This window comes from Leucoraja erinacea, chromosome 17 (assembly GCF_028641065.1).
Source record: "Leucoraja erinacea ecotype New England chromosome 17, Leri_hhj_1, whole genome shotgun sequence".
NCBI lineage: Eukaryota > Metazoa > Chordata > Chondrichthyes > Rajiformes > Rajidae > Leucoraja > Leucoraja erinaceus.
Genome location: NC_073393.1, coordinates 11,381,317 through 11,394,791, shown reverse-complemented (window position 1 = coordinate 11,394,791; position 13,475 = coordinate 11,381,317). Strand labels below are relative to the sequence as shown.

The following is a 13,475-nucleotide window of genomic DNA, read 5'->3' as shown; positions in this document are numbered from 1 at the left end:
ATTGACTTAACTCTAATTATGATTTGAAGTGGACAATAACTGCTTTTAAAAACAGATGTGCAATGCAAATGCAGGTTAAGATAGGAAAATGGATGGAAAAATAAGTCAAAAGACAGCTTTATTGCAGGTTGGAAAAATAGTGTCTCTATATTAAACAAATGAAAATAGTGGCATCCTTCACGATAAGAATACAAATATTCATTTATGGGAACTGCAAAGAGGTTGTTACCAACATATGGACTACTGTTGGCATATAGATCATATCACTAAAAGAGAATGCATGGATGAGGAAATAAAGGAAACAAAGAATGAGTTTCTGAGAATTTCTTGGTATGTCTGCATGGGATAAGGAAGAGAAATATGTAAAAGTGCAATAACACCAAGATCAGTCCCAGAAAGCCAGATGGCAGCTGGGTGATTTCTGTCATGCTAAATGCTGTAACAAGTTTGAAGAAAACCATATATCAATCAAAAAGATGTGTTGGTGCTTTTTACCGATATGTTGGAAGCACAAAGAAGCCTTTGAATATCCATCTATGTTGAGTTTACCAGGACAATGAGGCCTAATAGATGCAATATAAGTAAAAAGAAAAACTGCACGGCCGTGGGAAAGAGGCAGGGAAATGGAACAAATGTGAAAGGTCTTTGAAAGAGCAATTACAAGCACAATAGGTAAATGACCTCTTGTGTTGCAAAATTCTGATAAGGAAATGGAAATTAGGCCAGGATATATTTGTATAATGCCTCTGTCTATAGTATATGGAGGAGGAAGAAACTGCATATGCTGGTTCAAACAAAGATAGACACAAAAAGCTGGAGTAACTCAACGAAACGTCACCCATTCCTTCTCTCCAGAGATGCTGCCTGTCCCTCTGAGTTACTCCAGCTTTTTGTGTCTACCTATAGTATATGGATGTTGAGACATTATAGAAAACAGAACATAGAACAGTACAGTACAGGGACAGGCCCTTCAGCCCTCAATATCTGAGACAAACATGATGCCAAGCCCAACACTTATCTACCTGCATATCCCTCCAGTCCCTGCATATCCATATGCCTATCCAAGTCTTTTAAGTGCCACTGTTGTAACTGCCTCCACCACCACACCCGGCAGTCGATCTAAGCACTCACTACCCTCTGACTAAAAAACTTGTCCTGCACAGTTCCTTTGCCACTCACCATAAAGCTATGCCCTCTAGTATAGAACTGCACACAATATTCCAAATACAGGTGCACAACCTTTTATCCGAAATTCCAAATAACGAAAAGGTCCGAATAGCGGAAATTTTTTCGGTCCTTGAAGAAAGGTCCTTGAAGACGTTCACCGAGGGCGGCCCGCAGAGGTGACAGCGGAACTTCCAGTCGGTCCTCGAAGAAAGGGGAACTAAATCACCATTCATAAAAGAGAAGGTGAGGGTATATTGCGCGGGAAGGTTAATAATTAACAATCTGCTGCTGCCCCTGCCCGCTGAGTTAAAAAGTTCCCACGGTAGACTCACGATACACAGTGTATCGTGAGTCTTGCATAGGAACTTTTTAACTCAGCGGGCAGGCAGCAGCAGATTGTCGCTCCCTTCAGTTTCACCCCACCTACACCCCTCTGCTTCCTGGCCATGTGTGTGACCCCTTCCCTCCCTTCTCCAGCTCCCCGCCCACCAGCGCGGGGGCTTTGCACTGTCTTCACGTCAGCGATGCCAGCAGGTCAGTACCAGTCACCGGAGATGTCAGGACCAACGGGACACCGACTGCAAGCACGGAGATCCCAGAGACTCGCAGCCAGCAGCAACTCTAGCCCAGCCCCGTTCCAACTCCAGAGGAACCCGGGTTGCGGATGAGGGGGTGCAGCTCGGGCTGTGGGCGAACTACCACTTGTCGCTGTAGCGGCCCATCGGGGAGCGGGTTCCTGTTGGTCCTGACGTCTCTGGCCACCCCCCTGGACAGGAGCTGAGAGACGTCAGGACCACCAGAAGCCGTCCCCGATGGGCCGCTACGGCGACAAGTGGCAGTTCTCCCACAGCCCGAGCTGCGCCCCCTCATCGGGACACCGACCCCCAGGCCCACTGCAAGCACGGAGATCCCAGATCAGCAACTCCAGCCCAGCCCCGCTCCAACTCCAGAGGAACACGCTCCCCTTAGGGGCAGAAGCTGATGGCGTGCAAGGTACGTCTTGTTCTTGCGGTGGTGCAGCTCGGGCTGTGGGCGAACTGCCACTTGTCGCCGTAGCGGCCCATCGGGGAGCGGATTCCTCTGGAGTTGGAGGGACAGGGAGACACAGCGGCCTTTGAGAATGGTGGGCAATCACTTCCAAAGTTCTGCCCACACAGTCAGTACACCTCTCCTACACTTGTCTCCCGCACTAAGTTCATCTCACAGAGAATGATCCCAGCCTAACCCTCCCTATTCTCTCCTATTCTGCAAGAAAAAACTACATTGAAGACTCAAACTCGCGATCAAGTAACTGCCGGGATCGAGGCGCAAACTCGTGACCTTGCGGATATGAGCCGAGCACTCTACCACTGAGCCAGCCATTAAAATCTACGCTAAAAATCTTCCATTCCGAAAGCCAAAAAATTCCAAATTACGAAAAGTGTCTGGTCCCAAGGCTTTCGAATAAAAGGTTGTGCACCTGTACAACCAAACCAAAATCTTATGAAGCTACATCAGCAAATTATTTCCAGTAATACACTTCTAATTGATTTAGATGGTAAAACTGAAATTTGTTCATTAAGCTATACATTTCAGATTTAATAGATGGTTTCAATGCGATTACATTTGTGATTAAACATAACAAAAGAAAAAGGGGGGGAGGGTATGAATGTTAACAAAGTGTCGATACTTGTAATACAGTATCAATATAATTGCAGGTTAAATACCTATATATCGAAAATTACTCCATCCGATTTCTATAAGGACAACATCCTCACACAGCCATAGCAGGTTATCTTCATTGATTAAAGTAGGGTATTTCTTCACTAGATTTAAAGGAAGAAAATACCAGTGCACCTCTTCTTCGGTATCCAACAGTGGTGTGTCTATTAGTCCTAATGGAGCTTTATCAGGTAAACCTAAAGAAAACAAAAAATGAACTTATTTCATTTAAAATAAAAAATGTAGACCCCCTAGATAGTTCACATATTCCAAACTAATTATGACCATTAGATGTCTTCAATTTCCCCAAGGACTTGATAGTTGAATGTGTCAGATATGATATTGAACAGCAGAGGGCACCAATGTCACAATATGGAGTTCACATTTTGTTAAGGAAGGAACTACAGATGCCGGTTTAATCCAAAGATAGAGACAAAAAGCTGAAGTAACTCTGCAGGGCAGGCAGCATCTCTGGAGATCAGGAATAGGTGACATTTTGGGTTGGGACCATTCTTCCGACATTTTGTTAATCTAATTTTTTAATTTGCGTTGTGTAAAATGATCAACATATTTCTAACCAACTGAATAACTGAGTGAAGAATGTAGCAAACACCAAAGTTTGGTCAGAACTGAGGAATTGACCAGGGGAAAGTTTTATTTGAAAAGGCAAGGGAAAGCTCAGCATGGCTGTAATTATGACCATGTACTAATGTAGTCTCATGACAAGAAACTAACTTTACCAGTCACTCCAATTATGTTTGAATGTGTGGAGAAACGTATGTTAACAATGTTACATAAAGTGCTAATTTGCTAGGTATTCTAGCCTCCCTTGTACTTTTTTAAATTTAGATTGAGAGAATGAGTTTGACAAATTTTCACGATTTTTGTATTGATAAACAATTCTCAGATAAAATGAATTCATATCTTGGGCCATAAACCAATATGTCAATTATAAAGGAGGATAGTAAAAGCTTCTTTAGGTATGTGAAGAGGAAAAAATTAGTTAAGACCAACGTTGGACCCTTGAAGACTAAGAGGTGAATTTATTATGGGGAACAAGGAAATGGCAGATGAGTTGAACAGGTACTTCGGATCTGTCTTCACTAAGGAGGACATAAACAATCTTCCTTATATAGTAGTGGCCAGAGGATCTGGGGTGATGGAGGAACTGAAGGAAATCCACATTAGTCAGGAAATGGTGTTAGGTAGACTGATGGGACTGAAGGGTGATAAATCCCCAGGGCCTGATGGTCTGCATCCCAGGGTACTTAAGGAAGTGGCTCTAGAAATTGTGGATGCATAGGTGATAATTTTTCAATGTTCTATAGATTCAGGATCAGTGTCTCTGGATTGGAGGGTAGCTAATGTTATCCCACTTTTTAAGAAAGGCGGGAGAGAGAAAACAGGGAATTATAGACCAGTTAGCCTGACATCGGTGGTGGGAAAGATGCTGGAGTCAATTATAAAATATGAAATAGCGGCACATTTGGATAGCATAATAGGATCGGTCCGAGTCAGCATGGATTTACGAAGGGGAAATCATACTTGACTAATCTTTCACTAGAAACTATGGATACAAGAGCAGGTGGAAGATAGGGTATCCTCCAGTGATTGGCTCACCTCTCGACCACCTAAATTTCGTCCACCATCTACATGGGTCATCGGGAGCATGATGGAACACCTCTACTTGCTGAGATCAATAGCTTTTCAGTATTAAAAGAATTAAGAGAATTTGACTAGAAAGTGGCTGGTCTTAATCACAAGGCAAAATCAAGGTGCCCATGGTTACTTCAATTTATTTGTTTTAATGTTCTGATTATAGCTTCAAATTCCACCTCCGTGTACACCGAAAATAGTTTTTTTTACAATCAATAAAACAATGAAATTCTTCATGCATCAATAACCTATTGACAATAAAAGTCTATAGAAATTGGTATCAATATTAGCTACCTGTGAATGCTGGACTTTTAATTTGGAAGTCTGAAGGTTTACTGTTGCATCTTGTTCTCCAGTAATTCCTACTGGTTCTTTGAGTAACTGGTACATCTTCAGGTCGTACACGCAAATGATGTTTACTTTCTTTCATATTATCCAAAGCCTATTAAGATAATGTGTAAATCATTACATCTTCCACATTGTTTATTGCAATAGACATTTCTGTACATTCTCACAAGATTTTTTTCCTAATAAACTTTTAGTTATATTTTTCTTTCTTGGCTTTTATCCACACGATCATTCTATTCTGGAGCCAAGAAGTGAGCAGCTAAATAAATCTGTGTTCTACCTCATCTCTCAGAACAAGGAGATCCGTGATAAACAAGCAGGAGCCATCCTCTCAGTCCTGCAAAGTCTCTCCTTCATCATCTTTTTTTGCATCAGAGCACAAAAATACTTTAAACTGTGTTGTATTGATTTAGTAGAGAGTGGGTGGCAACGGCTCCTACCCTGATGCCAATAGTGCAGGAAAATACCAGCAGGTGTGCTAAATTACAATATGAATTATCAAGGTCTGTGCAAATGGCTAATTAAGGCAGGACAGGAAATCCCCCTGCCCGTTTACACAAGGATCTCAATTGAATTCTTCACCCAGATGTGCATGAACCACACTGTGCAGGATTACTTTCTATTTAGGAACCATACAATGTATGGACACCTGTCTTATCGCAAACTGGTTGAACCTTCTCCCAAAAATCTAAATTATATTATGTACCATTTGCACAGACAACTTGACGAGACAATAAACACAAATAACTCAAATACACAGCACAAAACCAATGTACCTTCTACTAAAAAGTAAATGACAAGTTTTTAAAAGTAAATGAAACAACTGGTAACAACCTTACAATTTTTAGTCGTGTGAAACATATAAAATCAACTGATTTAAACAGTGTAAACCTCTGAAATCACTATGGTTTCACTTTATTTATTATAAATGGTATGCTCTGAACCGACCTTTCCACTTCAAAAGTATTATCAATGATTAAATCTAAATTCCGTTTGAACACTTTTTCTATTTTTCAAAATCATTTCATGATTAGTATCCCAATTAACTGTAACATTTATTTTGTATTATATCCCCTCGTTCATGATTCATTTTTTTCATATATTTGTAGATTTGTATACTAGAAAATTATTTCACAATCACCGCATTTGAGATGCTCACGATGTTGCTAGGAATATCAGATATCTGCTGAACACATTTAGGTTTTTTGTAATCAGTTGCAGCGACTTTACCCAAGAAAACAAATCCTGTTTTAATGGTTTTGTAATTAGTTTATCTATGTATTATCCATGACTAATACCTGTTGCAAAGATGTCAGGCACATTGCTGTAGCTTGCTCATACAACAAAGTAATTTCAGAGATGCAGGAAAAAGACAGCTTTGATGTATGCAAATAGTAGTGTACATGACGGAAAGTATATCCATCCCGGTCAATAAAAAGTCTGGCATCTTCCGAGTGAACAAGGCTGGAAGCTTCTTGCCACAATACCGAGTCATGGAACTGTAAAAGCTTTGACTTTGGAATCGAAAAGAGCCAGCCTCCTACATTGAAACAAAAAGAATCCTCTTCCTGATAGTCTTCTGGAGCCATATTTCTTGCTTTTTGTGAAACTGCTTAAAAATTAAAAACAAAATAACGTTAGTTATTCTTATAAAATACATTAGTTAACTCCTGATTCCAATTTATTATTTAAATTATTTTCACTATATATATATTTTAATAGTCGAACAGAACTTGGTAATAGATTACTCGCCATAGATGGAAGAATATTTCATTGTACCTTGAAGGCAAAATATCCATATACAAACAAAATAGTTCCCTCATCATGCAGGGATGATTATGTTTAATGACTTCTAACTCATCATAATTCTACCCAGTTTATGGCTCATTTAGGAAGCAATACTTCTGATTTGGAGAAGCAAGCCTTTGACTCAGTTCAATCATTGCTGCCTGTGAACTAGTCGGCGCAGTGTTCAAATCCCACACTAGACAATACTGTTAAGTGAAAACCAGAACTTCAGCTCCAAATTCTGCATCAATATTCAGTTGGATTATCCTATCCAGTAGATGAGGTTGCCATTAATCTATGTTCATAATCATGTGGGTTGTGGAAAATATATGTATGCTTTAAAGGAAGTACAGCTAGTTCTATTATAATTGGGTGTTTGCACAACGCGAATTGGATGTAATGCGATGGATGAATTAGGAACATTAATTGTATTATGCTGGCCTAATTGGTTTGAAAACTATTTTGATCGCGAGCTAGAGAACCACTTAAAATCTACTTCAGAACTCGGTAAGCAGAAAAAAAGAAAGCTGTCTTGGAAAAATAGGGTTCCATGTAACGTCCCCACAGTAATTATACACCACTGGGTCTTAAGAACACAGCTGCTACTTTCACTGCAGGAGGCCATTGAACTTGACAAGCAATTGGTTTTATTGACACTTGTTCTTGTGAAAGAGCGTTCACGTCACGGCGCTGTTTCCACCAATCTTTCCACCACAATGCGCAAGAAGCACAAGAAGCGTAAGACGCCATTGTATGCGGATGCTGAGAAGTATGTTCAGCTCTGGTTGAACAATTTCTAATCTTGTGATGCATCTCGATAAGAAGAATTATACTGTAATGTACACTCTTTAGGAGTTTTACCTTGCAGTAAGTTACAAAAATATAGTTATTAAAAAGACTTTAAAAAATACTGCAGGGAAATATTACTTTGTTATTGTGAGTTTCAAACTCTCTATCCCTAACTCCGTTTTCCCCACTTGTTTTATAATGCAATTTTCAATTACAGGAGGTTTCTCAGGAACACACATCTATCGCTTTATAACAGAATCACCTGTATACAGACGACGATGTTTGCAGCATATAGCTAATCAATTTGTGAATCCTTCCACAATTACACGTTATTCCCCAGAATTTGAAAAAAAATGTGACATCTATTCATTTTCACAATAGTGCTCACCAAGATGAGGAAATTAAAGCTCCCCATTTCAGCTGGCAACTTTTACTTCTACTTACCAGCAAAATATAAACCTTTCACTCTACTCAATGAAAAGCACTCCCAATTTAGCCAAGCACCTGCTAAAGAGTACCAGTATGCTTATTTCCACTATCCTGCCAGCTACCTCCAAATTAGCTTACTAAAGTACAGTATTACAATGGTTCAAGTTATTCCCAAACCTATTTCACATACTACCCTAGACATTTTCACCCTATCAAACTGGATTAGATTGGAATTTAAATCTCAGTGATCAAAGGTCACAATTCAACCGTCAACATCTGTATTTAATACTCGTGTACATTTACATACACATCATGTTGGATGAAGAAGGTATCTTAAAAATGGCAACAATGCAATAATTAATAAATATACATATTTAATCAGTGGGTGAGGCAGCATCTATGGAGCAAAGGAAATGGGCGGCATTTCAGGTCGAGACCCTTCTTCAGACTGAAGAAGGGTCTCAACCCAAAACGTCGTCTATTTCCTTCGCTCCATAGATGCTGCCTCACCCGCTGAGTTTCTCCAGCATTTTTGACTACCTTTGATTTTCCAACATCTGCAGTTCCTTCTTAGACATATTTAATCAGTTATCTTATGGGTCGTTCAAATAATCAATGTACAAAATACACCAGCATTTCTTGTGGTGATTCTACAAATATTAGTTCAGACCATTCCTTCTATCCAGACATGCTGCCTGTCCTGCTGAGTTACTCCAGTATTTTGTGTCTATCTTTAGTTCAAACCAATTGTTTGAGACAAACTAACAGGTCGAACTTACAAAGGGACTGCCTTTTTCTAGAAATGGGAAAGATGCAGGAATGACAATCATCAAGAAAGCCATCAAGCAACTAGAATGATCTTTCAATTAGCATTGAAACAGTTGTGTTGTTTTAGGATTAAATATTGTTAACAATTCAACATTATTCTACTTTTAAATGCATTCTTGACAACTTCTTTCATGTGTTGGGCCTGTTTCTGAGTAATGAGATGGGCCATCAATGAGAGAACACTTGACTATTGTATCTTAAGATTTAGATTAGTAACATAGAAAGGCAAGAGACAATCTAAAATGTTGAAGGGTAAGATTACGAAACAGTGATTGGCAAAAAAACTGCATAACCTGGAAGTATGCACAATAAAAAATGCAGGAAACATTCTACAACTGTAAAGCAAAAGATCCAAGACCCTTCTGACCTGAAATATTAACTCTGTTTCTTCCTGCTTAGATGCTCTCTGACTGCTAAGTGGAGTTTTTATTTTTATTTAGAACCTGGAACTCCACAGTTGATCAAAGCGAAATATTATGAGGTACAAATCAAGAGAAAACCAGGCTAAATATGTCTGCTTAGAGGGTAAAAGTGGAAAGGAAATTAATAGAGAGAAAGAGCGCTTATGAGATCCAGCAACTGTTAACAATGTTAATCAAAATGTTCTATTAGTACGTAAACTTAGCTGGCAGTTAAAAGTAAGAGTGTGGTGAAGGCATAACTGGAATATTAAGCATTGCTTTTTGCCAAGAAAGATATCTCAATACACATAACAAAAAGAGTAAATGGGTTAATTATTGATAAGGAAGCCCTAGAAAGGCCATATTTAAACAATGGCTGGACAGAGATTAGATATATAAATGAGGTTGCTTAGGAACCTTTTCCAAGTGCCCATCAATGTTTTCCATTAAGAGATGCCAAGGGATTAAAAATTACAAGTATAAGATGCTTGTTCAAAAAGTTTAACTTTGGTTGTGGAAAAACCTTTAGAAAAATTAATAATGGAAAACATTGATGGGCACTTGGAGAAGTTTGATTGGATAAAGTGGAATCAATGCATTGTGAAAGGCAAATTGCATTTAAATTTTTAAATAAGATAATAGATGAGATTGATGAAGATAATATTATAGATGCATGCTTGAGTGGACTTTCAGAAGATTTTTTTGCAGAGGTGCCCAAGAGGATTGATAAGGGCAATGTTTACATGGACTAAAGCAAGGCCTTTGACAATATGCCACATGATAAGACGGTCTGGAAGGTTAGTTTACATGGGATGCGTGATGAGTTAACAAATTGGATTAAAAAAATTGGTTTGAAGGTAGGAAACAGAAATTGGTGGTACAGGGTTGTTTTTCAGACTGGAGGCCTGTAACAGGTAGTGTACCACAGGGATCAGCACTGGGTCTACTGTTGTTTGTTATTTATATTAGCAATTTGGATATGATTGAAGGTGGCATGGTTAGTAAATTTGCAGATGGCATGAAAATTGGTGGTATAGGGTCTTGGTCAGCTGGACTAATGGGCTGAGGAATGGCAGATATACATTAATTTAGATAAATGTGGTGTGTTGTATTTGTAAAGACAAATCAAGGCACACAGTAAATGGTTGGGCATGGCTAGTGTTGTGGAACAGAGAGACAACACTAGCCATGGTGATGGTGATGCAGATGTAGTTCCTTGAAAATGACAATGCAGATACATAGGTTGAGAAAGTATTTGGTACACTTGCCTTCATCAGTCAGGTACTGAATACAGAAATTAGTATGTCATGTCACAGCAATACAAGCCGCTGGCAAGCCACAATTGGAATAATGTATATAGATTCAGTCCCATGGCTATAGGGTGTCATTAAACTGGAAAGGGTGCAAAAAAAGATTTGAGGGTGATACCTAGTCTAGGTTTAATCTCTAAAGAGGCTGGATATGTTGGATCTTTTTCCCTGGTGCGTAGGGAGCTGAGGTTAAAGAGGTTTATAAAATTATGAGGGGTATAGATAAGGTGAATACCAACAGTCTATTTTCCACAATAGGGGAATCAAAAACTAGAGGGCATAGATTTAATGTAAGAGAGGAAAGATTTAAAAGGGACCCAGGAGGCACAGAGTGATGATTATATTTCAGACAGGAAATTGGTTGAAAGGCAGAAAATAGTGATAGATGTTTTTTTTCTTTTTGGAGAATTGTAGATAATGCTTCCCTTACCCCTTCGTGTGGCAAAGTGATGCAGTGGTACAGTTGGTGCCTCATGGCACCCATAACCCAGATTCAATCCTGACCTCGGATTTGTGTGGTTTGTACATTCTCCTCGTGCCTGCGTGGATTTCCCATGGGTACTCTAGTTTCATAGAAAATAAGTGCAGAAGGAGGCCATTCGGCCCTTCGATTCATTGTGATCATGGCTGATCGTCCCAAATCAATAACCCGTGCCTGCCTTCTCCCCATATCCATTGATTCCACTAACCCCTAGAGCTCTATCTAATTCTCTCTTAAATCCATCCAGTGATTTGGCCTCCACTGCCCTCTGTGGCAGGGAATTCCACAAATTCACAACTCTCTGGGTGAAAAAGTTTTTTCTCACCTCAGTCTTAAATGGCCTCCCCTTTATTCTAAGACTGTGGCCCCTGGTTCTGGACTCGCCCAACATTGGGAACAGTTTTCCTGCATATAGCTTGTCCAGTCCTTTTATAATTTTATATGTTTCTATAAGATCCCCCTCATCCTTCTAAACTCCAGTGAATACAAGCCTAGTCTTTTCAATCTTTCCTCATATGACAGTCCCGCCATCCCAGGGATCAATCTCGTGAACCTACGGCGCACTGCCTCAATCACAATGATGTCCTCCCTCAAATTAAGAGACCAAAACTGTACACAATACTCCAGATGTGGTCTTACCAGAGCCCTATACAACTGCAGAAGAACCTCTTTACTCCTATACTGAAATCCTCTTGTTATGAAGGCCAATATTCCATTAGCTTTCTTCATTGCCTGCTGTACCTGCACGCCAACTTTCAGTGACTGGTGTACAAGGACACCCAGGTCTCGCTGCACCTCCCCCTTACCTAACTTAACCCCATTGAGATAATAACCTGCCCCCTTGTTTTTGCCACCAAAGTGGATAACCTCACATTTATCTATATTATACTGCACCTGCCACGCATCTGTTCACTCACTCAGTCCAAGTCACCCTGTAACCGCCTAACATCCTCTTCACAGTTCACACTGCCACCCAGCTTTGTGTCATCCGCAAACTTGCTAGTGTTGCTCCTATTTCCCTCTTTCAAATCATTAATATATATGGTAAACAATTGTGGCCCCAACACCGGGCCTTGCGGCACTCCACTCACCGCTGCCTGCCATTCTGAAAAGGACCCCTTCACTCCTACTCTTTGCTTCCTGTCTGCCAACCAATTTTCTAAACAAGTCATCACCCTACCCCCAATACCATGTGCTCTAATTTTAGTCACCAGTCTCCTGTGCGGGATCTTATCATAGGATTTCTGAAAGTGTAGATACACTACATCCACTGGCTCCCCTTCATCCATTTTACTTGTCACATCTTCAAAAAATTCAAGAAGATTAGTCAAGCATGATATCCCTTTCCTCCCACATCCCAAAGACATGTGAGTTTGTAGGTTAATTGGCCTCTGTAAATTGCTCCTAGAGTGTAAGGAGCAGATGTAGAATAGGTTAATTAGTGTGAACAGGTGATCAACGGTTAACGTGGACTCAGTGGGCCAAAGAGCCTGTTTCCATACTGTATCTCTAAATAAAACTTGGTGGTGAATCCATCATTATCTTGATATATCAATGACTTGAGTATACAGAGTAAAGTTCTCAAGTTCATAGAGAACACCAAGCTTGGTGAGGTGCGGTAAACAGTAAGGTGGATTGTAAAAGACTGCGGTAAGACATGGCTGGACACAAAGTATTGGAGTAACTCAGCAGGTGAGGCAGTATCTCTGGAGAAAGCGGATGGGTGACATTTTGGGTCGGGACCCTTCTTCAGACTTCTTCCAGGGTGGGGGGGGGGGGGGGGTCAGGAGGCAGGATTAAAATGTAGGTTGTCAGAGAAGGATTTCCTCGGGTTGCTAGCTGATGAAGAAAAATCGTTCGGGCTTCCGTTCACGGTTTAAAAAAAAAATTTGCTGGACAATTGCGTTGCTGACTTTAACTTAAACGCGACTAAAAACGCCTTCAACATCACTGATCGCAATATCAGGACAAAATAAAACATGTCGTTTATTTAACATATAATCTTGCTTTTTGGTGTGGCTTCATTTTAATCTTATGATGCGAAAAATGTTATTTAGGCCCCATACGAATCGGCCGTGTCCTGCCTGCTGATATGGGCTTAAAGTTTATGGCAACGGCAACTTTCCAAACGATCACTTTCCAGAAGCATCCACTCGAGATAATCCAATTCATTCTTTTTTTGCATAATCATGTCATAACATCTAAATCATCTATATTTTGTGTTATTGTCTATCCATGATCAATATTTTCATACTAAATATCCACAGTACAGCACAGCACAGTACAGTTTTAGTCAGATGTATTACGCAAAAAAAGAATGATTTTGATTCACAGAACGGCAGTCGGAATGAATTTTCAGCATTAGGTAGTAGCCTGAGAAAATATAGATCGGACAGGTAAGGAGAAAACGGCATTTTAACCCCCCCCCCCCCCCCCCCTCAAAGGCGCCAAAGTAGCGCACACGGCCAGTTTCACAGAACTGCAGCGCCGCTGAAGGTAAGTAAGTGTAACATACCTAGTCTTACGCTAGAAATTGTAATTTCTTTACCTGTTGCGGACTTACAGCATATAATACAT

At 40.0% G+C, this 13,475-nt stretch overlaps 1 protein-coding gene across 3 annotated transcripts in view; it reads right to left on the bottom strand.

The window, feature by feature from the left end:
- Positions 1 to 13,475, bottom strand: part of LOC129705113 (BTB/POZ domain-containing protein KCTD19-like) — a 62,106-nt gene that overhangs the window by 46,170 nt on the left and 2,461 nt on the right. For 2 of the 3 annotated variants that reach the window (XM_055648522.1, XM_055648524.1), the window contains exons 2-4: positions 6,171 to 6,484; positions 4,819 to 4,966; positions 2,874 to 3,065 (exon numbers count right to left, since the gene is read on the bottom strand). In XM_055648522.1, coding sequence (XP_055504497.1) covers positions 2,874 to 3,065; positions 4,819 to 4,966; positions 6,171 to 6,461 — 631 coding nt within the window. In that variant the 5' untranslated portion in view covers positions 6,462 to 6,484. The remainder of the gene's footprint in view (positions 1 to 2,873; positions 3,066 to 4,818; positions 4,967 to 6,170; positions 6,485 to 13,475) is intronic. The other variant, XM_055648523.1, reaches the window with a different exon arrangement.